Raw genomic sequence first — 24,875 nt, 5'->3', positions numbered from 1 at the left:
TAAGCGAGCTGCGAATACAGAAGATTGGCTCACCGCGATTGGGCAGGCGACTCGCTACGTTGCGCCGATGGCTGTCCAGTGGACAACGCTCATCTAAGCCGAGAGCAGGACGATCGGCGTGGCGCACAGCTCCGTCGCTCGACGGAAAAACCGACGCAAACAAACAAACAGGTTGCCGCCGAGAAGCGCAGGTGAGGGGAAGACGAGCGCGAAGCCACGGCGCACTTGGGAAAACGCCATGTTTTTCCTGTATCGCTGGCGCTCGGGAGGTAAGCGTAGCGCCGGGAGTGCTCAGTTTGGCTTCCCGAGTGACGCAGCCTCGCGCAGCAGGAAACTCAAGGCCCGCACATGCGGCTCGAAACAGCAGGCGGTCCATACCACGGTTCGAGTTCCGCGTGCCGAACGCGCTCGCGGGGTCGAAAGTCGACTCCACTGCTTCTTACGAGGGAGGTGTGGCGACCTTCGATGAGCCGGCAAGAGTCGGCCAGGAGAGCACCCTTCTTTCCTACCGAGCCACTCGCGGCAACGAGACCGTGCGCACGGAAAGCCTACTCGGAGGCTACGCGTACTCACCTATTTTCAGGCGATATGTATCCTAAAAGACGCGTGGGTCATTGCTGCTCATTTTCCAAGTTCACTGCAAAGACGAACGGCGTTTTTTCTCGTACAGCATACAACACACGTCACAAAAAGTAGATACTGACGTGCGCTGCGGTGGTAGCAGACCGCCGACGTGCACAAGCCAAGTGGGACGCTGCAGCAGACGCGCTGCCATCTGGTTGCACCTGTGGAAAGCGAGTTCGCCGCACTGCCGCTGGGGGTCGTGAAGAGCGGTACCAGTTCTTTTCAGAGCACCGTCAGCTTCCCGGCCGTCCGCACTTCTCCATGCCCTTTTCATAAACAGGTATTTACCGCGTGCAACTGACTCCGCTGACCCGCTGCAGCAGCTGCTTTTCAGTTTTAAAGGTTTGAATGCGCCTGCGCTTAGTAAATGTGCGAGCGCGTTAGTTGCTCTAGCATCAGAACGACCAATCATAAATGACATCGCTTAACTTTTTTTTTTCGTTAGTATTTAGTCAAACAAAATGCGCTCTTTTGTGGAGTATACCACCGTAAAGCAGCAGCAACCTTCGGATGCGACCGGCTGGAGTGCGGGGCGCTTGGAGACGGGCATCCACCTGCGCTTGTCTGGTGTCGTCAGCTTCTAAGGGCCCTACCCGAATTTCGAGGCCGCGCTCGGAATAGCCAAAGTCGTGCGGTGCGCTTGGCAACAGACGTTGACCCTCGGCATGGCGTCTTCCGCGAAGAAATCACGTGGACCGGCGTCGCTCACGTGCTGCCACGCCGTAAACAGGAACGGGCTGTGGCCCCCCGCCAGGGGCTATTTGCAGGAGACTCCAAGGTTGCCGCTCGCCGCCTGGTTGCCGCAAACCGCGGTCAAGAGCGATTGGCACACCGGAAGCAACTCGGACAACCGCCGCCACGTGAGCGACGCTCTTAAAAAAGTGCCGCCCGAAATAAGACGGTAGACCCGGCTTTGCGCAGAGGCACTTCAGCTGAGACTTGGCATAGGAACAGACGTTCGCGCAGAACCGCCGTGCCATGCCGACGGCACCCTGTCTCCAGACGCTTCAGCGGGAGCTGGCCGATTCCATCATTCGGCTAGCGCCGCTCGACGAACTGCGAATTTTGCTTGCCTGCGGTGCCCGCGTCAACGAGCCGGTCACTCAGGGGCTGCGACCGTTGCATTATGCTGCTTACCAGCAATACGACGAGGCCGTGCAGCTGCTGTTGGTGCGCGGGTGCGATGTGGACGCGATGGACGACGTTGGCTACACCGCACTGCACCTGTGCGCCGAGCGGGGCTTCCTGCACACGGCCGAGACGCTGGTGCGTCAGGGCGGAGCGCGCGTCTGCTTCACCAACACCACCAAGCCGATGCTGGGCAACCCCCCGAGGGCCACGCTGGCCGACGAGCCGCTGCGGCTGGCCGTCAAGAACGGACACTACGAGTGCGCCGATATGCTGCTGCGCCACGGAGCCAACCCGAATGCGCGCTACTTCCTCGGCGCCGAGATCAACCTGGTGGGGCCCCTGAACGTTTCCTTCCTGGAGCTGCTGTTGCGCTACGGTGCCGAGCCGGACGCCCGCGATCGCGGCGGCCTCACGCCCCTCATGAAAGCCGCCCGGCACCCCCACGGACTCGAGGCCGTGCAGCTGCTACTCAAGTACGGCGCCAACGTGAACGCCATGGCGCCCGAACGCCACGATCGCCGCACGGTTCTGCACTACGCCGTGCTCTCCGGCAACCTGTCCATCGTGCGGCTGCTGCTCGACAACGGCGCCAAGGCGCGCATGGAGGCCGGCTACAGGCATCCGAGCCCTCTGGACTTCGCCATCTTGCGCGGCGACCTGGCGGCTGTCAGGTTGCTCCTGGACGCCGGCGCCGACGTGAACGCCGGCTCGCCGATCGTCGGTTCGCCGCTGCATCTGGCGCTGTCCGAGCGCTGTCGGGACCGCGAAGCGCTGGTGCGGCTGCTGCTCGAGCGAGGCGCCGACCCCAACGGCCTGACGTACGCGTCCGATTCCGGCGAAAGGGGCGCGCCCCTGGTGCAGCCCCCGCTGGGTGAGTACCTGTGCGGCCAGGAGGAAGAGCCTCGCGGCGAGCTCATCCGGCTGCTGCTGCGCTACGGCGCGCGCGTGGTGCTACGGCCACAGACCAAGGACCCGCTGGGTATTCTGCGCGCCGTGCGCGGGCTACGCGGCGAGGCACTGGACACCGTGTTGGAAGCCGCCGAGGCATGCCCGCGCGCCGCCGTCGAACGCTCGCTGCTGTTGCTAGGACCGGAAGCCAAGGAAGGTCTGGTGGCTCTCGCCGCCCGGCCCCAGCCGCTCAAGCACCAGGCCAGACTGTGTGTGCGTAGGTTGCTCGGTGTGGTGGGACCCGAACTCGTCAAGCAGGTGCTCTCGCTCGACGTGCTGCCCAGCGTGCTGCGGCGGTATCTGCTCTACGAGCTGTGACCATCCCGCACCGCCCGTCGTTTGATCCATGTACAGACTCCACGTTGTTGGGACCCACAGAGACACACACACCGGACGCAGTTTGTCGATATAAAGAGAATGGTTTCTTATTTTGCCATATACAAAGGTGTTCCGACCAGTTTATTTCATTTATTAATCCTAAAGTCGCATGGTTATAGCCTAGGTGTTCCACTGCAACCACACGTGACAGAAGAGCAGCCACAGTGAGGCGATCGCCGTCGTCAGCAGCATGACGGGGAAGCCGATTCTGAAAAGAGAAGGTGAACGTCGTGTGTGAATTCCCGAAACGTCACGTATTGTGCGAAAGAGAATTGCCATATGTACTAACGGGTGTTCAACGTACACCACACTGACCTCGTCCACAAATCTTTGCACTTTACATACACATATCGGTCATCATGACCGCGTATAACTGAACTATTAGATTGCGTGCAATTTCAGATGTCCTTGCTGATTTATTCGTCCTTGGTCAGTTATCGCACGTCAGTTATGTGACCTCCAAGTGAAAGCCGGCATAAGATAGGCATATATACAACTGTCAAGAAGTATACAGTAACGAACGAGCAACGTTCTGCACGTCAATCTTTCACAAAGGTCGTCCCGAAAGTAGGAGTAAATGTATTGTAATAAGCGCAAAAACTTAACCCGATACGTAAAAATGACAATAGATTGTAATATGGAATCTAAGATATTTTGTCTTTAAAACACACGCTGAAAAAAAAAAAAAACTGCTATTCTAGATATAACGGCAAACGTCTTTTTAACTTTGAAATTGCGGACGACAACTGTTACCAAGCGGCTCCGCTTTGGCTCGCCGCCTTGGCTTAAGGCCAACAGCGTCGCGCATACCGCATTTCATTTCGTACATCGTGCCCGAAGGGACTGGTTTCTGAAAGAAGAAAAATTAAAAGTTTGCAATTGGGGACAGCCTCTCGACGTCCAACATTACACGACAATCTCGTTTATCCACTCGTTCTTGGCTGCTTCCACGGTGGATGTGTGCGCGCCATTGTTTCGCTTACAAGTGCAGCAGACACAAAGCAAAGTGTGCTTGCCCAACACTTTTTTTGTGTTCTTCTTCAGACAATAGCATTTTGCGAGCGCGCAGTATATGTGACGTATAGCGTTATATAGCCGCCTAAATGTTACGCAAGACGAAGACTTTATACGTATATATAGTCTACAAAAGGCAGCTGGCATTTAAACCGACGTATATACTATACGTATGTGCCTGTGTGGTGGTCGTAAAATAATGGCTGACCGCAGAGAGGCGCATCTGGCTTCCCCCTCTCCCCTATTGAATAACCTATACGCTAGTGTTCATTTTTATTATTATTACATTCTTTCTCCCATTAGCGATGTGCGTGTCCGCAGGTCGAATGTATATATAATTTGCGGGAACAGACGGTCATGAATAACTTTCTCTTTCAAAGCAACTGCGCACAACTGAGAATATGGAACGCGAATGTCTCCTACGTATGTTACAAATGTTGCTCGGCGAACATACACTGGAACACTGCGCTTTTGTCAGGCAATCATGAGATTGGCGGCTGTGACAAGCATGCCTTCTTGCATATGTCCGTGGGCTGGAACTTGACAAGGGTCCGTACATGTCCAGTTTAAGAGGAAACTTTAGTTTAATTACGCGTGGAATGACTGTTTACACGCGAATGTCAGAAATGCTCTCAATAGACAACTGCCGAACCGATTTGAATGAAACACGTTGCATTTAAAAGAGAAAGCTAGATTACACTAACTTAATAAGGAAGTATAACGTTAAGAAATTCGGTAAAGTTAGAATAAAATTGAAACACAGTACACAGCTCCGTAACTCGGCACAAGCGACAAATATCACAATAAGGTAAATAGTGTCTGTTACACCGTCTAAAGCGGAGAAATGTAATGCACATTAGTTCGCAGCTTGCGTGAAATAGTCACATTGCACACGCGGTTTTTGAAAAAGTCCACTATAGGTCAGAGAGATACGTAACTTGAAACTTATGTCCGTTTTATAAATGTCCCAATAGACGCAGTTTACAGAATTGTGACACCGTTTGTTATTGTTTTGTTTTAGTTATTTTTTAAGCTATTCAATTTTAAGCAGTATTTGTAAAAAAGACAAAAAGAAAGTAAACTGACGGCAGTAGATGAGAAATTTATTCATGTACGACAACCGGTAGATTTCAGCTTTTCCGTTGAAATGGAACGAACCTAATCAAATTCCGTGCAGTCGAATTGCGGAGCAAAATGATTTTCCCATTCCCGTGTATTCAGATAAAGCTTCATGATGTGATCTCCTTTCGTTATATTTCTTTGCAAGTGGCTCAGACGCCGCGTCATTTTGACGTGCAAAAATATGCCTGCTCGCAAGTTAGTTCACTAACAGAGCCCATAGCCAAGCTGCACGTTTTAAACGGACAGACACAGTACGTACAGGCAGGACTAGCAGATACCGTCTTGTTCCACTATTCACCGCTTTGAACAGTAATCGTTGACGTGTAAGTATTGGAAACTCGGCTACATACATGCATTGCGCTTGCTTCGAGAAAAAGAATTCACGTCTTGAAAGACCAATTTGCCAGATGTCACCAAATTTTCGTGACGCCACGCACTGCAATTTGTCTACATATAGTCTGCGGCAGAGTGGAGAGCAAAGAAGGTACTGGCAACCTCATTTTCATTCGTTCGTTCGTTCATCCCCTTAACCTCTTTCTCCTGGCGTAGTGTAGCAAACCGACCATGCGTCTAAGTTCACGTTTCTTTCCAATTCTCTTTCTTTATCTCTCTTACGGATTTACCATGTTCGGTGTCCCTGTGCTTCGAGTTGTCGATTAATTCGGCCTCGCTCCGCGATCTGCTAGACTCCTGGTTAGCTCAGACGATAGATCGACCGCCCGGGAAAAGCGCTGGTGCCTGGTTCGATCCCCGGACCACGACGAAGTGCGAAGCTTTCTGAGAAATCCGCATAGGTTTCCGTTGTGCCTTCATGTTTATCTCAGGTGGATAATAATTTTTTTCTCTTTTAGGAAGCTCGTTACACGTACCTTGCGAATTTCCGCAGAACTCATTTACCAAATATTACTTCAGACACGTTTTACGGGCGCCAAAATTGGCACGCGATGGAGATACACCATTCTGCATCTTCGGTGTTTCGATGTATTCCTCCATATCGTACCGCAACTATGTTGTAGAGACTTGCGCAAGCGATGCTATCCGTGACCAGATGAACAACCACGAAATGGAAAAATCGCCATCCATCCCAATAGCACGAATCTGCAACGAAAACCCATACTGGTTTCTCAGGAAGAATGCTTCTCAATTGAGGAAAACATTCGTCCTGGTCCGGAATACGAACCCGGGACCAACGCCTTTCTGGGCCGGTCGCTCTACCATCTGAGCTAACCAGGAGGCTAGAAGATCGCAGCGCGAGGGCGAATCAATCGACAACTCGAGGCACAGGAACACTCAGTATGGCACGTTTTAAACGTGCCATATTGCTTCCGTCCCATATTGCATCCCGGACCAGGACGAAGTTTTCCTAAACTGCAAAGCATTCTGAAAACCCGTATGAGTTTCTGTTGCAGCTTCGTGCTTCTTTCGGGTGGATGACAATTTTTCCCTTTCGTAACACTCCCTCCACCTTGCGGAATTCCGCGGAACTGATTTGCCATGAACAAACACGTTGAACGCTGCCCATCGCAAAGCGTACTCTTTATTTTCTCGATCTTCCGAACTATCGGCCATTCTTTGCTGTGGCGTCTGCCGCGGTAACATTCTGTTATCTGTCCAGCGGTATTTGCTAGGTCGCCCAACTAAGAAGACAATGAAAACACAGATTACGCAATCGAACGCGTTCAATACGATTGCTTATCACCACCTCTCACCCAGAGGTGCGTCAGGCTATCGAAGCAGTCCCCCTTGTAGAGTTGCAGACACTGAGCATCCAGGCATGCACATGGATTTTACGAGACCCTTATCGAAATAACCGCTTTTCGCTGACAAAGATATACGTGGTGCAGTAAAGGCTTTGAGCACAACGAGGTCGTCCATGAAAAAAAAAAAAACAATAAGAAAAAACAAAAGAACTGCAGATCTTCACGCTACACCTGCGTGACTGCAATGCGAAAACAACATGGCGTCCTATCATTCCATGATTATCCATCGACATTCACGTGAACCACATGAACCACGCATGGTCACTTGCGAACTGTAACGACCTTATGATGCATCGATGCTGCCTACCAACTCCTTACGACCTTGACCTACTCACGTTGCTTAGCCACATCTCGCGATCCTTGATATCTACCGATTCTGTATACTTGTGATAAATCATCTATATCCATGTCTATCACAGTTGTTATTACTATGGGTGTGTGAATAGTAGTTTTTGAGCCCGAATAGAAATCAAACCGAACACCACAGTCAAACCTCGTTATAACGAAACTGGATATAACGAAATAATGAATATAATAAAGCAAGTGAAATTCCCCTTGGAATCTCCTCAGAGAATCATAGTGCCGTACATGCAATAATTGCTAAAACGAAGTCATAGATATAACGAAGTAATCCAGGCTTCCCCTACAACTTCGTTATAACGAGTTTTTACTGTAGAGCCAGAAGCGAATCGAATCGAATATTGTATTCTTTTGAATAGTTTTCGGGCAATGAACAGCGTTGTGTATTAAAAGTACTACTGGAGCGTCAGGAGCAAATAAGCGGTTCATTCGCATACTCGATACTCATTGGCGAGTGCGAATGATATCTGTCTAGTGAGAAAAATCTTGCTCCCCGAACGATGTATATAACATATCCCTCTATATAACCTATCGCATTTTATATCGGCTATGACAGCCAGGATGAAATTTATCGCACTTTTGCTCCAATTTTATGCTCGATTGCGCACAGTTGGCGATTACGTGCTGCTACATTTCACTAGAGGACGACTGGTGGAGGCTGGGAATCCCGACTCATGTTGACTCATATTGACGCCCAGGCTAAGCTGGGCGTAAGCATTTAGCGGAAAAAGAAATAGCTTGTGAATAATGAGTACTATCTCCTGCAGTTGACAGGGAAAAACCCCAAACGGGAAAAACCCCAAACGGGAAAAACCAAACAAGCCTTCATACTGGTCTAAACCAGCACCAACAGCGTTCAGGATGTCGAGGTATAAGGTAGGGTTAAGTGTGGTGACCACATGTTATCGAGGTCCACGAATACCGCCACGATTTGAGCAAAGAAAGACGGGAAAGAATTGTCAGGAAACAGCGGGCCAACCTGTTCTAAGAGTTAAAGGGGAAAGGTGCCAAAAACTTCGCCAAGTTAATTGCGCCGCCCACAGTCAGACTAGGGGGTGGGATGGGGGGGGGGGGGGGGGGGGCAGATAATTACACAGGAAAAAAGTGGCAAGCTTCCCGTAAGTAACAGTAAACCTGATCAATAAACGTCAGAAGAGGAAAACCGCGGGTCAGAGAGGTCAGGCAGAACTGGCTGAACTGCCTAAATTGACCGATAAGAAAAGCGCAAGTGGTATCCAAAAACACAACGCGAGAAAGATTGAAGACGCATTTAACCACCAAGACAGCATTAAAGCAGCGAGTTAGGTATAACGGATTGTGTAAGGAACCTGATGTTCGCGATCAAGGATATAAGTACGCCACTGTCATCAGCAATTTCGATGATACATATTGCGAGAAGCTCAGGCAACCTGTAGCGATTTGCACAGAGCTCCCCGCGGAACAACCAGGTCGCCGCCATAGCCACAGTGAAGAAATAGAAGGGCCATTAAGAGGAAGCTTTAGCTCGGGAGCTACTATCTAAACCCAAGGGAGTGAAGAAGCCGTTTCTCCCAGCAATCACTGAAAACCGAGTTTGATGTGGTTGGTTGCACTTACACACACACACACACACACACACACACACACACACACACACACACACACACACACACACACACACACACACACACACACACCACACACACACACACACACACACACACACACACACACACACACACACACACACACACACACACACACACACACACACATATATATATATATATATATATATATATATATATATATATATATAATAAGTTAGATTCTAGTGACTGTAGACAGCAAATGTTTTATTTAGACCGTCGTTTCTTTAAGAAACATTATAGAAAATATTTTGGTAACTCAACTGTCAAGTTTACAACTGTGTAACTCAGAAGTGAAAAACGATATCGCAATTCTTTAAACTGCACATAGTAACACATCCAGAGTGGACAAAATTGATGTACACCACTGTGAAATATACCACTAACTTATGAATAGGACTTATGCAAAATCCTTGTAAACGTCGTAACAATGTACGTCAGCTGTACATGTGTCACATTTGTCATCTTTTATGTTCTAACAGATGTAGTTTACAGAACTGCGATATCCGTGTTTGGTGCAGAGTTACGAAATTAAAAACTTCGTGCCTCATTTTTTTTAATGTCACTAGCATTTAGCTGTATCTCTCAAATACTGCACATTTCATAGAAATTGGCCCAGAGGCTGCATTATAAGAACTTTTCTGCGTTTTACATGTATTTGAATAGGCGGAATCTGCTGAGTTGACCCCGAGCCACGGTGTATATATCTTACACCGTGCTCCGAGCTAACGCTTCCTCTTAAGTGTGTAGTGCTGTAATTAATCGAGCACGCTCAACATGGACTTGATGTCCAGACTGTCGGTATAGCTCGATGCACGGCACAGGGTCCAAGTATATACTTCGACATTTTGGTATTCGCGGTGATATATCTATGGTGATCATTCGTGTAGGTGATACAAAACGTAATCGGAATCACCGCGTCTAGACTTCTGCAAGGGAAATCGAATTAGGGCCTGGAATTTGTTCCTTAAAATTTTCAAAATGTGATGCCCACGTCAGCAGTCTGTTAGAAGTCCACGCCTAAGAATTTGTGACTTAATGCCAGGCATTGAATGGGGCAGTGTTCAACATCTAGCGCTTAGTAAAAACAGTTGGAACACGTTTAGGGTGCATTATTGGACCTTTAACAAACGGGAAATGCATTTTGCGATGCCATGTGAACCAAGCGTAAAATAAAAAAGAAGAAATAAAGCACTCGTTGCTTAATAGACCAATTTGTCGAACTGTACGATCCCTATGTAGCATTGCGCCAGGTATATCGGCCTTTATCTTATAGAGCAATTGCTCACAGGGGCAGTTGGAGATTAACCGGTACATACGACCGCAACTTCATGTATACATCTTGGAACGCACAGAAACACATCGCGAAAACGTTGCCGAATGCTCCAGCGATAATTACGGACTCTGGGATAGCGACGCAACGCGCAGTTTATTTGTCCCTGACAAAGTTAGCAAGACTGACGACACCGTCGATGCCACACTGCGGCCCTTTCTGAATCCCAACATCTGTGATGGCTAAAGGAGGGCGTCACACATTTCCACGCATCTGCTTACCAACACCCAATGCGGGCGTATGCAAGCTATCTCAGCGAGCTTTCCTGAGCAACCTTCAAGTGCTATCGGGCGATAAGAGTTAACGTCTGTGGGAAACTTGCCAGACGAAATACAAGCACGCTTATGGCGAAGCTCGAGGTTTTGCCCCGATCCCAAGCGCCTTTAAGGATGTCCTGAAGCCTTGGCGCCAAGATGGGGGCGTCATGTATATATGCCGACAAGGCTAGGATGACGTTTACCGTGGGGTGACGCGCAGTGCGCCGAAGTGACACTTAAACATAAAGCAACGGTGGCGATCGAGTGGCGTCATGCACCACCTCATATATTTTTTAATGCGAAAGCATTACGCGAGAGTCCGTCGTCGTCGGCGGCGGCGTGACCGAACGATGGTACAAAAAATGGCCGACGGCGCAAACAGTAAAAATACGTCAAAAATACTCGGATGGACGTCAAATTTCTCAGACAGGTTCCTGTAAACAAAGTACATTAATGCCTTTTGAAAAGGAAATTTGGCATATTTCGGTCCTGGTGCGAATTGAACCCGAGCCTCCAGGGTGCGACGAGCACACTCCCTCGACGCCACGGCGGCTCCACGGTTGTGGCTGACTAAAGGTGGGCCTAGTGCGTGCGTGATTTCACACGTCACGTCACAGCCATCTGGCTCATTAAAGGTTTCAACAAAGGGACTATATATAGTACGTTTAGATGTGTAATGCTTTCGCATTCCCACATCTAAACAGTCCCAAGTTTCTCTGCCGATTTTTTTTTACTTCGCTGTTTTTATGAATTTATTTGAATTCGCTGAAAGAGTAGGGCCGGCTTGCACAAAGCATTTTACCCGCTGATATGTTTACCTAGGTAACAAAACTCCGCGCTGGTGACAGTAAGTTGACCGTTATAACCTGCGCGAAACGTTTTTACATCTCTCCCACTCGACAACTTTCCGTCTGGCAATTTATACTGTCAACTCATGCGGAGCTTTGCAACCGAGAGTAAAAATTTGTCGCCGACTACAAACTGCCGCGCGTCCAAGACGGCATAACAGCAATCCAGAACGCATGCATGGAAACGCCGGCTAACACGCGTTGTATCTAGTGAAGAGGCGATTCCAATTTCACGTTCTCGACAAAATAATTACTAGCGCCTACGGTGCCGCTTCAACACGCGCCGAAGCGAAACACGCCGCTTTTATCGTTCGTCTATATATGTCGGGTGACTTACTAGGCACAACACGATCAGGATCAATGCACCTGTTATTCTTATCTGTCTACGCTTTCCATTTCCATAGAACGCTGTCTACGTCCACGTCATACGAGAGCGAGCCGAATACGCTCGAACGAAAGGGCTACCTCTAAAGGCAACTGGCGGATACAATTAAGCAGCTGCGCTGATGCGCACCCAGTAATTGTCAATCAGCGAAGCGAACAAGAATAGCTCGCTGAAATACGTGTGTATAGTATGTATATATTATGTATGTATACGTATGCATGTATACGTATGTATACGTATACGTAATACGTATAGTATGTATGAAATACGTATGTAAACGCATGAATATGCAGATATATTAGGCAGCTTTCGTTTCGGCTGTATGCGTGGACGCAAGCAAAAGGGATACACGGCCACGCTATACGAATTTTCTCGATGAGACTTCCAGTAAAGCGTTCCGCGTGGCAAACGAATGGGCAACGCCAAACGCAGTGGCGCTATCTGGTATATCGCGCGTATTATATCAACATCATGAGTAATAAGATGCAAAGTCCGCGCGCACTTCCGGAAATACTGGGCTACGATCGCCCAACTTCGCGGTTTCAAGCGTTGCGCGGCCGATTGCAAGGTTAAGCGTTTTTTTTTCTTTTTTTGTTTTGTTTTGTTTTATAGATGATGCAGAATGCTTAAAAATCGTCTATGGCAGATAGCATAATTCTAATAATTCATTTCGATCACTCAAGGAGGCAGACATTACTTGCACGAGAAATCGAAACGCATGATCGACTAATTATTAAAAGTTTCCTAAATAGCATTTTAATTAATTACTCTAACCGCATATATTGCAGTGTACGAATTGTAGCCGGTTAGTTCGCAATGCGTTTCCACTTGAGACGAATTGTAAGGGTCGCACCAGTTTCGAGATATTAATTCCCGAAGTTGGTGACGAATTACATTGGCGTCGTATAATTACTTTTGTTATTCAATGCACAAAGCCACGTTTCCCTAAAAAAAGTAAGTGGTGCATATATCGATACCGGTGGCATCCTCGGTATTCGCTTCAAGTGCAGACGAGGACCTCTACGCCCCCTTCCCCGTCTCGGAAGTGCAGAGCGGCCCTTCAAGGCCTCAACGGAAGATCGGCGCCCGGGCCGGACGGAATCTCGAACAGACTCGTCCGAAATCTGGGAGACGGCTCGATCGAACTGCTCACCAAGGAAATCAACGAGGCCCGGGCGGCCGGCACCGTACCGGATGCCTGGAAGGAAGCCACGGTGATCCTAATTCCGAAGCCAGGCCATAGACAGTCTGCGACCCATTTCGATCATGTCCTGCGTGGGCAAGGTGGCGGAGCATGTCATCCACAACAGAATATCGAGGTATGTCGAGGAACGACAGCTACTCCCGCCGAACATGGCCGGTTTCAGACCCTCGCTATCCACTCAAGAGGTCATACTACTGATCAAGAGGCAGATAGTCGACGTGGTCACGAGAGACGTCCGAGGCATCTTGGCGCTGAACCTCGCCAAGGCCTTCGACACCGTCAAACACAAGCACGTCCTCGACTCTGTGTCGAGATTGAACCTCGGCAAACGCTTTCACATGTACGTCAGCTCTTTCCTCAGGGATCGTAAGGCCATGATCAAGTTGGGTCAGATCAAGTCGGACGGATACGCGCTTGGAGACCGCGGCACGCCACAGGGTGCGGTGCTATCCCCACTGCTCTTCAACATCGCCATGAGAGACCTATCGGTCCGGCTCCGACCGAATCGGGGGCGTCAATCTCAATCACGCTCTCTACGCGGACGACATCACCGTCTGGTGCGGCAGCGGGTCGGACGCAGCGGTGGAGCGGGCTCTGCATGCAAGAGGCCCTGGACGTCACGGAAGAATTCCTCGAGGGCACGGGACTGGTCCTCTCGCCGACCAAGTCGGAGCTCTTGCTGTATCGGCCCGACAGAAAGGGCCGCAAGTTCGACACGCCGCTGGATCAAGTACCGATCGAGCTCAGAACGAAGACGGGTCAGCGCGTCCCGAGGGTTGATTCTCTCAGGGTGATCGGACTGGTCATCAACGCTAAGGGCAGCAACGTGCAAACGATAGCGCGCCTGAGCGCGAAGACGGGAGAACATGCTCAGACTCGTTTCACGAGTGACGAGCCGGAGGGGTGGCATCAGCGAAGCCAACCTTCTAGGGATCTGCCACGCCTTCCTCATGAGCCATATCAACTACGTGGCTTCCGCACTAAACTGGTCGCGGTCTGAGGAGAACAAGGTTGACGCACTCATCAGGAAGAGCATCAAACGAGTGCTCGGTATCCCTGTGACGACCAGCACGGATAAGCTGATGCAGTTCGGGGTCCACAACACCCTGAGCGAAATACAGAAAACGGCACAGATCGTTCGCCTGTCTACCAGCAAGTGCGGCCGCCGAATTCTCGAGATGGCAGGCCTCACCGCCATGGCCGCGGAGTCATACGCCGTCCCCTCCACCAGGAAGAAAGGGACGCCTTTCGAGTCTCCACATTCCCGAGGAACGTTCACCCACAACACAACGAGGCCCGGCGCGCAACCAGGGCCCGAGCATTCATCAAGACTGCCCTGCAGAACCCAGAGCTCGCGTCCTTTGACGACGCGGCGCAGTATCCCAGATCAAACTCGTACGCGGCCACGGTGGTTGACACCCAGCGCAAAATCCTGAATGCAGCGTCTATCCAACACTCGACGGGTTCCGCCGCAGAGCAAGTCGCAGCGGCGCTGGCTATGTGCGATCCCGGGCGCACCCAGATCTTCACGGACTCCAGGTCGGCGGCGATGGCCTTTCTCGCCGGCTCGGTCTCGGCCGAGGATGCGGCGGTGCTTAGGACATGCAAGCCAGGCACGGTCCGTCACGTCATCACTTGGTTCCCGGCTCACATGGGCCGGAACGTCTCTTCCCGGCTCGATCAACCCCAATGAGCTGGCCCACGACTAGGCGCGAGGTCTCGTCAACCACGCCGGTCTGAGGGGCCCGGTTTCGCAGGGGATCGACCGGACCACGGACTCGCTGCTTACTTTCCACGACATCACGGCTCACTACCAGCTGGGACGCAGGCAGTTTCCGGCTCCTCACCCGAAGCTCGGCAGACCCCAGGCCTCGGTGTTGATAATGCTGCAGACGGGCTCATTTCCGTCTCGATCCAGGCTGAGCCACTACGCTCCGGGTGTGGATCCCCGCTGCCCCGAGTGTGGCGAGGAAAGGTCCACCTTTAATCACATGCTGTGGCAATGTTCAGCATTGCACCACTCGCCTTTCAACAGGCAAGAAGACTGAGAAGAAGCCGTCAAGAGCGACGACCTTCAAGTCCAGTTTCGGGCTGTCCAAAGGGCCTGCGACAGGGCTGAAGATCACGGTCTTCCGTTCCCGGTGCAGGTGCGGACCGCGACTACGACAAATTAGTCCCTTAGGACAAAATAAAGTTTCTTGTCTGTCTGTTTGTCTGTCTGTCTGCATGGGTATGCCTTGCAAACTCATCGGCCATAATTCGCAAATTGCATTACGTGGCATAAATAAGTTAATTAGAAAGATAATTGCAGATATTTGTTAATTAGTCGATTATTCATTTCGATTTTTCGTGCACGTAATGTCTGCCACGTCGAGTAATCCACTACATTTACGCTATATGTCACAGGCGATATTTTAAACGTCTGTCTGGGATTAAAAAAAAAGATATCCCAGTATCGATAAGGGCGAAGCAATGAATGCGATAGCAACATGTTAGACTACACAAGTATAAGACTCGTAGCTGTAGTGGCAGTATGATTGAACTAACGTAAGCTGACTAAGTAAAAACGAGCTGTTGCGCTAGGGGTCCTCTGTTTGAAACCTGTCATCGGACAATTTAATTTATGTTTATTAATTAAAGGCAGCGTATTTCTTAGCGATTTTACAACTTTTTCGTATCGGGCACGTTTCAAACCTTTCCTGGGCTGGTCCCGGAGATAGTGCACAGGCGCGCCAATAACATCCATTTTCAGGTTTGAGCTCTGTTATTGTTTCGCACTTTTAATATTTAAGTCTGAGAAGATTTAACATAAGGGCATGTGCTGTCGGTGTCATGGCTTCATGGCATTTGTTTGTGGGCTGTAATTATCAAAATTCTGAGGAATAACTTTGTGAAGAACGTAAGACCTGGTATGAGCAACTTAAGTGATAGAATGGTGTGGCAATATGCCCGCATCTACCGCATGTTGTATAGCATGGCATGGCATATAGCATACATATAGCTAAATATATACAAAACCTCACGGCGACGCCGACCGTGACGAGGACGTGTCTATATAATTGCTATCTCACCAAACAAAAACACTCCGTATAGGAATCAAAGCACTTTCAAGGCAACGGCGCCGTCTTGTGTTTGGCCTGGCACCGTCACAACAGACGCTGATTTCAATAGCGACGACACAATGTCCCTAATACTTTGTCGTCAAAGAGAGATGAGGCTAAGCGTAAGCTGATTTTAGCTTCTTTCGCTGCGCAATGAAGACCAATTAACAAGGCCCTAATTCCGATCGAAGCGGGCGGCCTGGGCGCGGCCATGTTGTTGCGCTTAGGCAAGCCACGTAAAGCCCAAAACGACAAGTCCGAAAGCTTTAGCGCGCGTACGTAATCCGCAAAGCTCTTCATAGCGTTCTGCGCACGCGCATTTTTGGACCAGGGATTTGCGCACGCACTACTGAATCTCTCTATTCTTTCTACCTCGACGTGCGTGTGTCTTTTTAGCGGCTAATATGCATTTCAGCACAAGTACCAACCAGACCGAAAAAAGCAGTTCCTCTGAAACAATCGCTCGCCTCCCGTGCGCGAGCATCAATCGAGTCTCGGAGAATGGCCCCTCTTAGTGCACGCCGTCCAATCTCTGAGGCCATGCACGGAGTTGCGTGCGCAGTGTTTCCATGCCCGACGCAGGAGCTGTCGCTCCTCGACGAACGCGTCCCGCGACCGGCGCGGCGCAATAAACCCACACAAAGTATCCGTCTGCCGTCCCAGCGGCGCGGTGGTAGAGGGGAAAAATCGGAGTAAACAAGATCGCGCGGTTCGCGGGAAAGCGCATAGCGCTCGCTTCTCGACACCTCGCCCGGTGCGGCCGCCTTTGTTTCCCTTCTTTATTTCCCAAGAGATGTCACCTTAATCTTGCCTCGTCTCTCCTGGCGAAGAGACGCACCCGCGCGCGCGCGAGAGAGACAAGGGACTCAGTTGAGCAACGCCGGAGTCGAGTCTCTGTAACCCCCACGGGATGCGGCCGGTTGTTTGTCATCGCGTCACGGACCGCGACATCGCGCACTTGGCTTTTTGCTGCCGGCGGGCAAGTCGGCCCAACAAAGCCTCCCGCAAATGAAATGCCGCAATGCGTTCGGTACGCTTTGCTCCGGTACGACACGCGGGGCCCCCTGTCGTCGAAATCTCTTTGATCTTCGTTAACAGAGAGGACCTCTCAGTTGAGTTGGCTCGCACAGAGTCTCCATCCAGAGTCGGATTTAAGAAATAAAGGGTGGTTCGGAGCTGCCGAACATCTTGATCCCTCTGCCACCGTGCACACTAAAACGCGGACAGAAAGCCAATGTGTAACGGTAAAATACACAGCGAGTAAAAGAGATGGACCTACTGTAGGTAAAGTGCCTCGAATAGGCTCGCCTGAGTTTCGATAGGGGGAATATATTCTTGTATAAGGCGAAGCCCTTCCATACCTCTGCCACCGATAGAGGCATTTCTAAATAAAAAACGTTGACATTCCACTGAATCTGCAAGGAATATCCCCATGAGCTTGTCGGAAAGAATGGGGAAGTATAGTGACCGAATACTGCCTCAGGGAGGCCTATTCCTGTACTAGCGAGGTAGTGTCTTTTTTTGAAGCTCAGTGGGCCTTCCTAATTTGCTTGCACGTGGACTACTACAGCCACACTGACTCTCAGCGTTTCTTTAATTCTTTCTTCTTTTTTTATCTTTTTTTTATTGCCGATTTCGCGCGCCATTGTAAGCCTGATAATGTAGTGGCCTGGACCAGGATTCGAACTTGGGACCTTGAGCACAGAAGCCCGGCCATTATTCTACCTCTATATTCCACGCCACAGTGGGTAAATAACCTATTAGAGTTACAGAATGGGTACCAAGGGAAGGGAAGGAAAGTGCAGTCGATGACGCAAGAGAATTAGGTGGTGTGATGAAATCCTGAAATTTGCAGTCATTAGACGGGGTCAGCTGGCGCAAGACAAGAGTAATAGGAGACCGCTGGGAGGGGCCAACGTTCTGTAGTGGACATAAATAGACGCTAATGATTTTTTATACATTTTGATAAAGAGGAAGAGGCCGCACTCCAAACGCCTGACCTTCTGTCACTTCTTACTCCCCGTTCTTCCTTTCTCATTCCTCACACCAATATATCCTCCGGAAAGACGCGAGAATTGAGATTCAGCGTACCGAGAGCAAGAAGTGGTGACGAAAAGGCAGCAGCCCTAAGACCCCCACCTACGGAGAACAAGCTGAGGCAAGTCGCCAATTAATGTGACAAATATATTCGGGCGCAGAGTTTTGACCTGTGTGGACAAAGTTCAGTGATCCTCACAACGTGAACGAATAAAAAATATGAACAGACGAAACGAAAAGTGTCATGGCTATATGCGAGGTTGCAGGTTTTAATCCAGCCAGGGAAGAGGGTAAAAGTCGAGGATGTATTCGTGTACAGACGAAACAACACGGTCACCGGTTCTTTCTTTCGCTATATATATATATATATATATATATATATATATATATATATATATATATAAAGGACTTCACAGGTATTTTTTTTCTCACGCCTGACGGCTTAGCTGGCCTGAGTCAACGTCAAAGGGAGCATATATACACAGTGACAGAAAGGCTTACTTTTACTACTCATTGATCGGTAAGTTTTCAACTGGTTGATTGTACCGAAGCTATATTACACGATCCATTTTACAGCCGTTAAAGTCAATGTACGAATACACGGGCTTAAATAAATATTCCGTTTTCACTTTTCGAGAAGAAGAAGAAAGGACGAAATAAAGGAACTTAGTGCAAGTTTAGTTTCTGTTGCAATTTTTAATGAACATACTTGAAACCGACTGCTTATTGGCCAATCACCCGTAGTTGGTATGAGCCAGTATTTGGGGACAAGACAAGACGATAAAGCAACAAAGAACAGCCGGCTTCAGAAATTCCTCCAGCTTCGAACTCATTTACAGCGATGGCAGAAGGATTTCGCACTAAAACCCCTCTATATAAAAAGTAGCGACACTCTTTGAAGAATGCCGCCTCCTCCTCGCAGGCTCTGTACGAGGCGGATGCCGCGTCGGTATTGGCCTAACGGCATCACGTGGGCCGTCGCGCCGCCGCGCGCTGGGTGCGTTTGTTTACGCCATTTTCGCCCGAGAAGCGTCTACCAACTGGCGAGGAGCACAGCGATAGCGGTGAACACAGTCGGTGATCGTCGAAATCTGATCAGCGGCGAAACGCGTCAGCTTTTATACATAAGTAATCGAAGTTTCGACAGTAATCCCTGGTGCCCGCGAGTCTTCCAGAAAGTACTACACAATTCGCGACACTCAATCAGATTACATAAGCATCGGTGACAATAGACAACGGATAGACGCATTGATAACGTTCGAGAAACTTCCGATACATGCAGGCGCGTCCTGCGCCGAGCGATAATGTTTAACATTTGTTAGCCGGTGAAAAGCAGTCAACGGGGAAAGATAAACAAGTGCACGTGTCTCAAGCGGTGTAGGCGGCGCCACGGTCAAGAAAGGAGCGCGAAAGAGAGGAGAAACGAGGAGGAGGGAAGGCGGAGGAGAAGAGTGTCGCTACTTTTTATATAGAGGGGTTTTATTTCGCCAGCGGGTACCGTCATCTTTTTAACAACTTCTCTGAGACGCACACAACGGCTTACCTCTGGGTAAATGGAACAAATCTCGAAGGTCACGCTATTACTAACTGCATCCGCCCAAAGCTATTTGAGGAGCCATAAACACGTCATGGACGCCATGTTTTAAACGTCATCTATTGTTCGCTGTGACCTCACAAATAGATGCGCAGAAGCCAACCTCTCAGAGCCTGTGTGCCGCACAATACCCCGGACAAATTGCCAAGCGTATACGTTGCCTACAGGAGCACGCGTTCGATCCGTCGGTCGGTAAACTTTAGTTGTTCCTGCGCCACGTGGCGAGGGTAACCCGCGGGTGAGGAGGGGTCCTTACCACAATCACGCCTGCCCATCGGAAATGACGTGCAGACACGTGCAGATAATCTAATTTCGAGCTTTATAACTTCCTGCCACAGCAAATAAGTTACAAACGCACCAACCAAACACACTGCGCGACGAGTGCAAGTGTTTCGCCTACTGCTGGTCTATATGTCGCATGCTGGTTTATATGTCGCTGGAGCTATACCAGACTCAGTCGCCATCGTTGCGCATGCACAAGTCCGGTGTTGTTGCCTGCCCATCCTGCGACTGCGACATGTGCAGAATTCGCCAAATAAATCGTCCAAGTTGACGACCGCATCTGTTCCCTCATGCCAAGTGCGCGTGCAAGGCAATATTGCGCTCGTTTACGAGGGAAACAACATCAGCCGGTGCCATATCAGCGAGTCGACATCTGTGAGAGCACATTGACGATAACAACCAACTATACTACACAGCGTCGCAAGTTCCAGCAACAAAATAGGGCCATAAAGCTGTGCTCAATCTACGCACTATGCGGCATCAGTCTGTCCTTTATTTGACCCCTCTGTCGTTAAAGAAAAAGAATATCCTAAAAGTATTATATTGAGTCGAACCTTCGGTATAGCGAACAGTGGTGTAGCTAATTGCGGGATATAACGATGGGAAGCTCGTGTATGTTTGGTCGCGCTTTACTTTGACGGGAGTTCAACCGTTGCGAAAACGCGGAAAGGCGCAAGTTTCAGAAGCGCTATCGGTGGTTAAGAGAGATATTGTGGCTGTGGATGCCGCTCCGCAAGCGCGGCTTGTGCCATAAGTTCTTCCTTCGCCCGCTACTCCGGACCATTCATCCTTCTTGACCACCTCAGCGAAGTTACGTATGTCATCTCTGGTTTTACAAGTGGTCGCCGCTCGAACAACACAGCTGGCTCACGTCGCGCGCCCATCTGACTCGCCCAGTGGGTATCGTCTCTGAACGGGGAAGGGTAAACTGAAACGGTCTAGTAGAAGGTTGGAGAAGGGGACAACGGGGTTCTGCTCACCAATACGAGCGGCTCCTCGAATTGTCTTCATTGAACTACCATCTCCCATCTCGTAAATAAACGCGCCCACCATCACAACATTTTTTGTTGGCGCACAGCTCGTGATTTCAACAACCCACGTAAAGTCTCGAGACCCGAATTTTATTTGAGGCGTATGTGTTACATGTTTACTGTACTCGGCACATCTATCTTATTACGGCTTTTAACCCATCTGAAAAGCAGAAGCGAAGTCTGGTTGTAAAATGCTGTTCTGGTATAACAAATATCTCAAAACAAATTGATTTAACTGGTTGCCTTTCGATTTATGGTTTTATGGTTTATGGCTTTAACTTTATGGTTTATCAAAAAAAAAAAAAAGATTATAGACACATTAAGACCCCGTGGTAAAGCAAACTTCCTGTGCTGTGAATGTCTTCTCCGAAGAGTCAATGCCTTTGCAGCGTCGTGAGCCGGTGCATTGCACTCTAAGTATAAATACAAAACAAAACAAACACCTTCACGTGTATTTGATTTTGTTTCTTTATCCCTTTTATTTACGGCGACATGAGGAAGTAATGTGCATTCACACTCTATCAGGTTTACGAAGGTTGTAAACCTATAGAACTTGTTTTTCAAAACAAACAAACAAACAAACAAACAAACAAACAACAAACAAACAAACAAACAAACAAACAAACAAACAAACAAACAACAAACAAACAAACAAACAAACAAACAAGCTGTGGCATTGCTTTTTCGAGGTGCATGACCTTTGACACGTGACGTTCTGAAGACATTTCTTTAAATAAAGCAGTAATTTTCCACTTTGTGAGATCGTCGTTTAAGGCACAAATCAAGTGGTGTTTGTTCGATTCAACGTACCCTCAAACTCTACAGTTAATTAGATGCTAACGATAGCGAAAGTATACGCTTTTGCGGTCTGCTCGTAGAGAGACTACTGATAATAAATATGCGTACGAGTTCACAGCTGGACGAGCGGTATTGCGAAGTCACAGTGCCTCTGGCTAACTAAACATACCACACTGGCGGCCACTTTATCGCATTTCTAGGCGTGTCGCTTTTCTTTATTGCTTTGACATTTGAAATGACAGTCAGTGTTGGTAGCTCAAGTGATATTCGCCATTTCAGTTACCAACATGACGGTGCAGGCATATCTCTTGGCTAAAGAGCGTACACACTCTTGTACTCGTAGCACACCATGCGCATAACGGTACAGGCATATTTGTCAGCTAAAGAGCGTCCACATTCTCGTACCAGTTGCACGAGGTACACATAAGTGGGCGGTGATGGACAGAGAGCCAACGCTAGCTGCTCGCAGATAAAATTTCCACGCAGATATAACATATAAGGATTTTTTTTCTGGTACAATTTGGTCGCGATGCGATTGTCGCGAAGGGAGAGCAATTCTTTCATGTAATGCAGGGAGCTATCCCAAAAAAAGCCATCGCCACGGTCGCACAAATTTGATTAACCCTGTCGCGTTCATGGCGTTGAGCTTCTTGCGCCGTACAGTACATCCCTGTAAGTGCCGCTTTTCTCTAGCGTGCTCAATCAGCAGCCACTACTCGTATTGTGACCAGTGACAGCAGCCATTATTCACGTTGACAGTCAGTCTAATATCATGGCACAGGTATCCTAACCACGTTGGCACGCGAGTTAAGCACGTTGGCAGTAAGAAAACAAGAAGCGTCTGGAGCAAGGGTTGGCTAAACGATGTAGCGCCAACCTTACACCACTGACTGCTTTCATTTTTTTTATTTGGCACTTTGTTCTAAGTAAGTAACTTAAAAAAAAGAACTTGTAGCAATCTCGCAGGAATACTCTAGGACAGTTTGGAAGGTGTTTTTGTGTCCTCTGCCCGCGATTTACGGTCATTGTTGATCGTTGGACTCGCGACGATACAACCATGTGTCGCTGGAAGGGCGCAGATTGCGAAGCTTATAGTAAACCCACCTGTCACGACACCAACACTCTGCCGTACAAGGTTTAATCCCGCTCGACAAAGCTAGCACTGCGCCAGATCCTATGTGCCGAAGCGTCGGGAAAGCTTCGACCAGCAGTCGACTCTGCTGCGCTGACGGAAGGAAGCGGAGAGGCGGGAGGGAGGACAGTGATATTTCCTCGGTTAAGTTAACCAATGTTAGGTTAAAATGAATCGGAACATTATACACCTGGGATACACGAAATACCATCCTTATACTTTTTAAGAAACACTATATCAGAGTAGATTGATACAAAGTATTCTTGCAGAACTTTGTATCCGTTAACTTCGCGGCAGTAGGTTGAGTATTATAAAGAGAAAATGAAACTAAGAGTTCCATCTATTGGATTTCACGCCGAACTCCAGCGCAGGTGCGTCAGTGCGAAGTCACAGATTGCCAGAATTTTGTTCATATATTTCGGCAGTTGTGATGGCTGCGTAAAAGTCGTTGAAACTTGCTATGTACACGACGTACGTCTTCGCGAGGGTTTTAATTGTGGTTATGTAGCGGTGGCCCGATCAGGGAGGCAGTGCAGCGTCAGAGCAATCACCCGCCTCATAACATTCACTTATGTAGAGCAAACTAATAAGTGGATCCCCAGCACAGCATGTATCAGCAGGTATACTGGGAAGCTATCGCTTGACATTGACAATCACGCTCCGATGGTTTCGCTGCTTAATTTCTTCTCCAATTGACTTTTAGCAGCGATGGAACTCTTTTCCGGCCCAAAATGATGCACGGCGCCGAATGTAGCCAATATCATCATCGTCATCATCATCACAACGTTGCGCAAGAAGAAGTGAAAGTCGGGAAGCCTGCGTGTACATACTGTCCCCACTCAGAACTCGGATTCTGCGGGCCATCAACGAGTAAGCCACACGTGTGTCGTCTTCTAGCCGCCGTCGTTGTCATATTGCAGAAAGTCTGTAGACTTCCTGGGAACACCAGTTCGTAAGTCTGCGGACGACATTACGCAAAAGAAAACATGCTATAGTTAACGCATTTTGTCTATAAAAGTATAAAGGCTTTAAATTAGCCAAAAGAGAGAACTCACAGGAAGGGAAAGCGGTCCACATGCTTTTATCGACGAATAGGACGCGAACTATGAAGGATTGACAGACACAGCAAAGAACGTCCTAATTTATATATGTTCGCGTCCTAAACGTCCATAAAAGCATGAAACTAGCCCAGCATCAAGTAGTGATACAGTTCATATGAATTGCACAGACAAGCTATACACTGTCAAGATTAATTTTGTAACGGTTCTTGAAACATTGCTCTTGTCGTGACGTAGTAATTCGACAGGATCAATTAAACTATACTGAGAATGTGCTTGCACCATCCATTTAGGATTATCTTTGAGTAGCACGGTTTGCCATACGGCTTATTCTGTTTTCTCCAACAGGTAGAAAAGGGGAAAAAAAGTTGGTTTTTGTTGCTGCACTGGCTTGCGCTTGTTTCATTTTGCAAACAAGTATGGAGCTTTGCTGTTTATGTTGCCTATAGCTACATTCACACGCACATTCACGCTGCAATTGACGCGTTCGCCTCAGTGCAATGTGTGTGATGAATCAGTCGCCGTCATATCTGTGACATAGTCGCCGTTTATCCAAGCTTTTTTTCAAAGAAGTTCTATGAACGACAGCGGCCTTGTGCCATGGATTCGCCACGCGCGAACCTCGACCCTTTCATCGTGTGTATGCTTAATTGAACTCTGCAGCATAGCACGTATAGCTATGTGACTGTCTATATGCATACACCTGTGAAATTCGTAGTTTACACACCTGCTAGTTAGTGAGCCGACAGCTTCTTTACAATTTCGTGTTCGCGTACCCCCTCTACCAAGCTGCCGTCGTCTCTCGAGCAGTGCGTCAGGCCAAATCGAGTTCTGCATACGTCAGGTTTTT

At 48.8% G+C, this 24,875-nt stretch overlaps 3 protein-coding genes across 6 annotated transcripts in view; 1 reads left to right on the top strand and 2 right to left on the bottom strand.

Annotated features, from left to right (window-relative positions):
* Window positions 1-837, bottom strand: part of LOC119449804 (protein cycle) — a 32,894-nt gene extending 32,057 nt beyond the window's left edge. The window contains exons 1-2 of one of the 4 annotated variants that reach the window (XM_049665448.1): window positions 705-817; window positions 574-637 (exon numbers count right to left, since the gene is read on the bottom strand). The gene's annotated coding sequence lies outside the window, so the exon portion shown is untranslated. Of the gene's footprint in view, window positions 1-33; window positions 361-573 lie in introns of those variants that run through there. The other 3 variants (XM_049665449.1, XM_049665450.1, XM_037713074.2) reach the window with 3 other exon arrangements.
* A 364-nt stretch (window positions 838-1,201) lies between these two features.
* Window positions 1,202-3,147, top strand: LOC119449805 (ankyrin repeat, PH and SEC7 domain containing protein secG). The gene has a single exon (XM_037713077.2). The coding sequence runs from the start codon at window positions 1,603-1,605 to the stop codon at window positions 3,019-3,021; it is 1,419 nt and encodes a 472-aa protein (XP_037569005.1). The 5' UTR covers window positions 1,202-1,602; the 3' UTR covers window positions 3,022-3,147.
* A 4-nt stretch (window positions 3,148-3,151) lies between these two features.
* LOC119449799 (P protein-like) overlaps window positions 3,152-24,875 on the bottom strand; it is a 244,067-nt gene continuing 222,343 nt past the window's right edge. Inside the window, 1 exon segment of the mRNA XM_049665447.1 lies at window positions 3,152-3,289. Coding sequence (XP_049521404.1) covers window positions 3,202-3,289 — 88 coding nt within the window. The 3' untranslated portion in view covers window positions 3,152-3,201.

Source organism: Dermacentor silvarum, chromosome 4 (genome assembly GCF_013339745.2).
Source record: "Dermacentor silvarum isolate Dsil-2018 chromosome 4, BIME_Dsil_1.4, whole genome shotgun sequence".
Taxonomy (NCBI): domain Eukaryota; kingdom Metazoa; phylum Arthropoda; class Arachnida; order Ixodida; family Ixodidae; genus Dermacentor; species Dermacentor silvarum.
The sequence above is the reverse complement of the archived record's forward strand: the minus strand, read 5'-3'. Positions and strand labels throughout refer to the sequence as shown.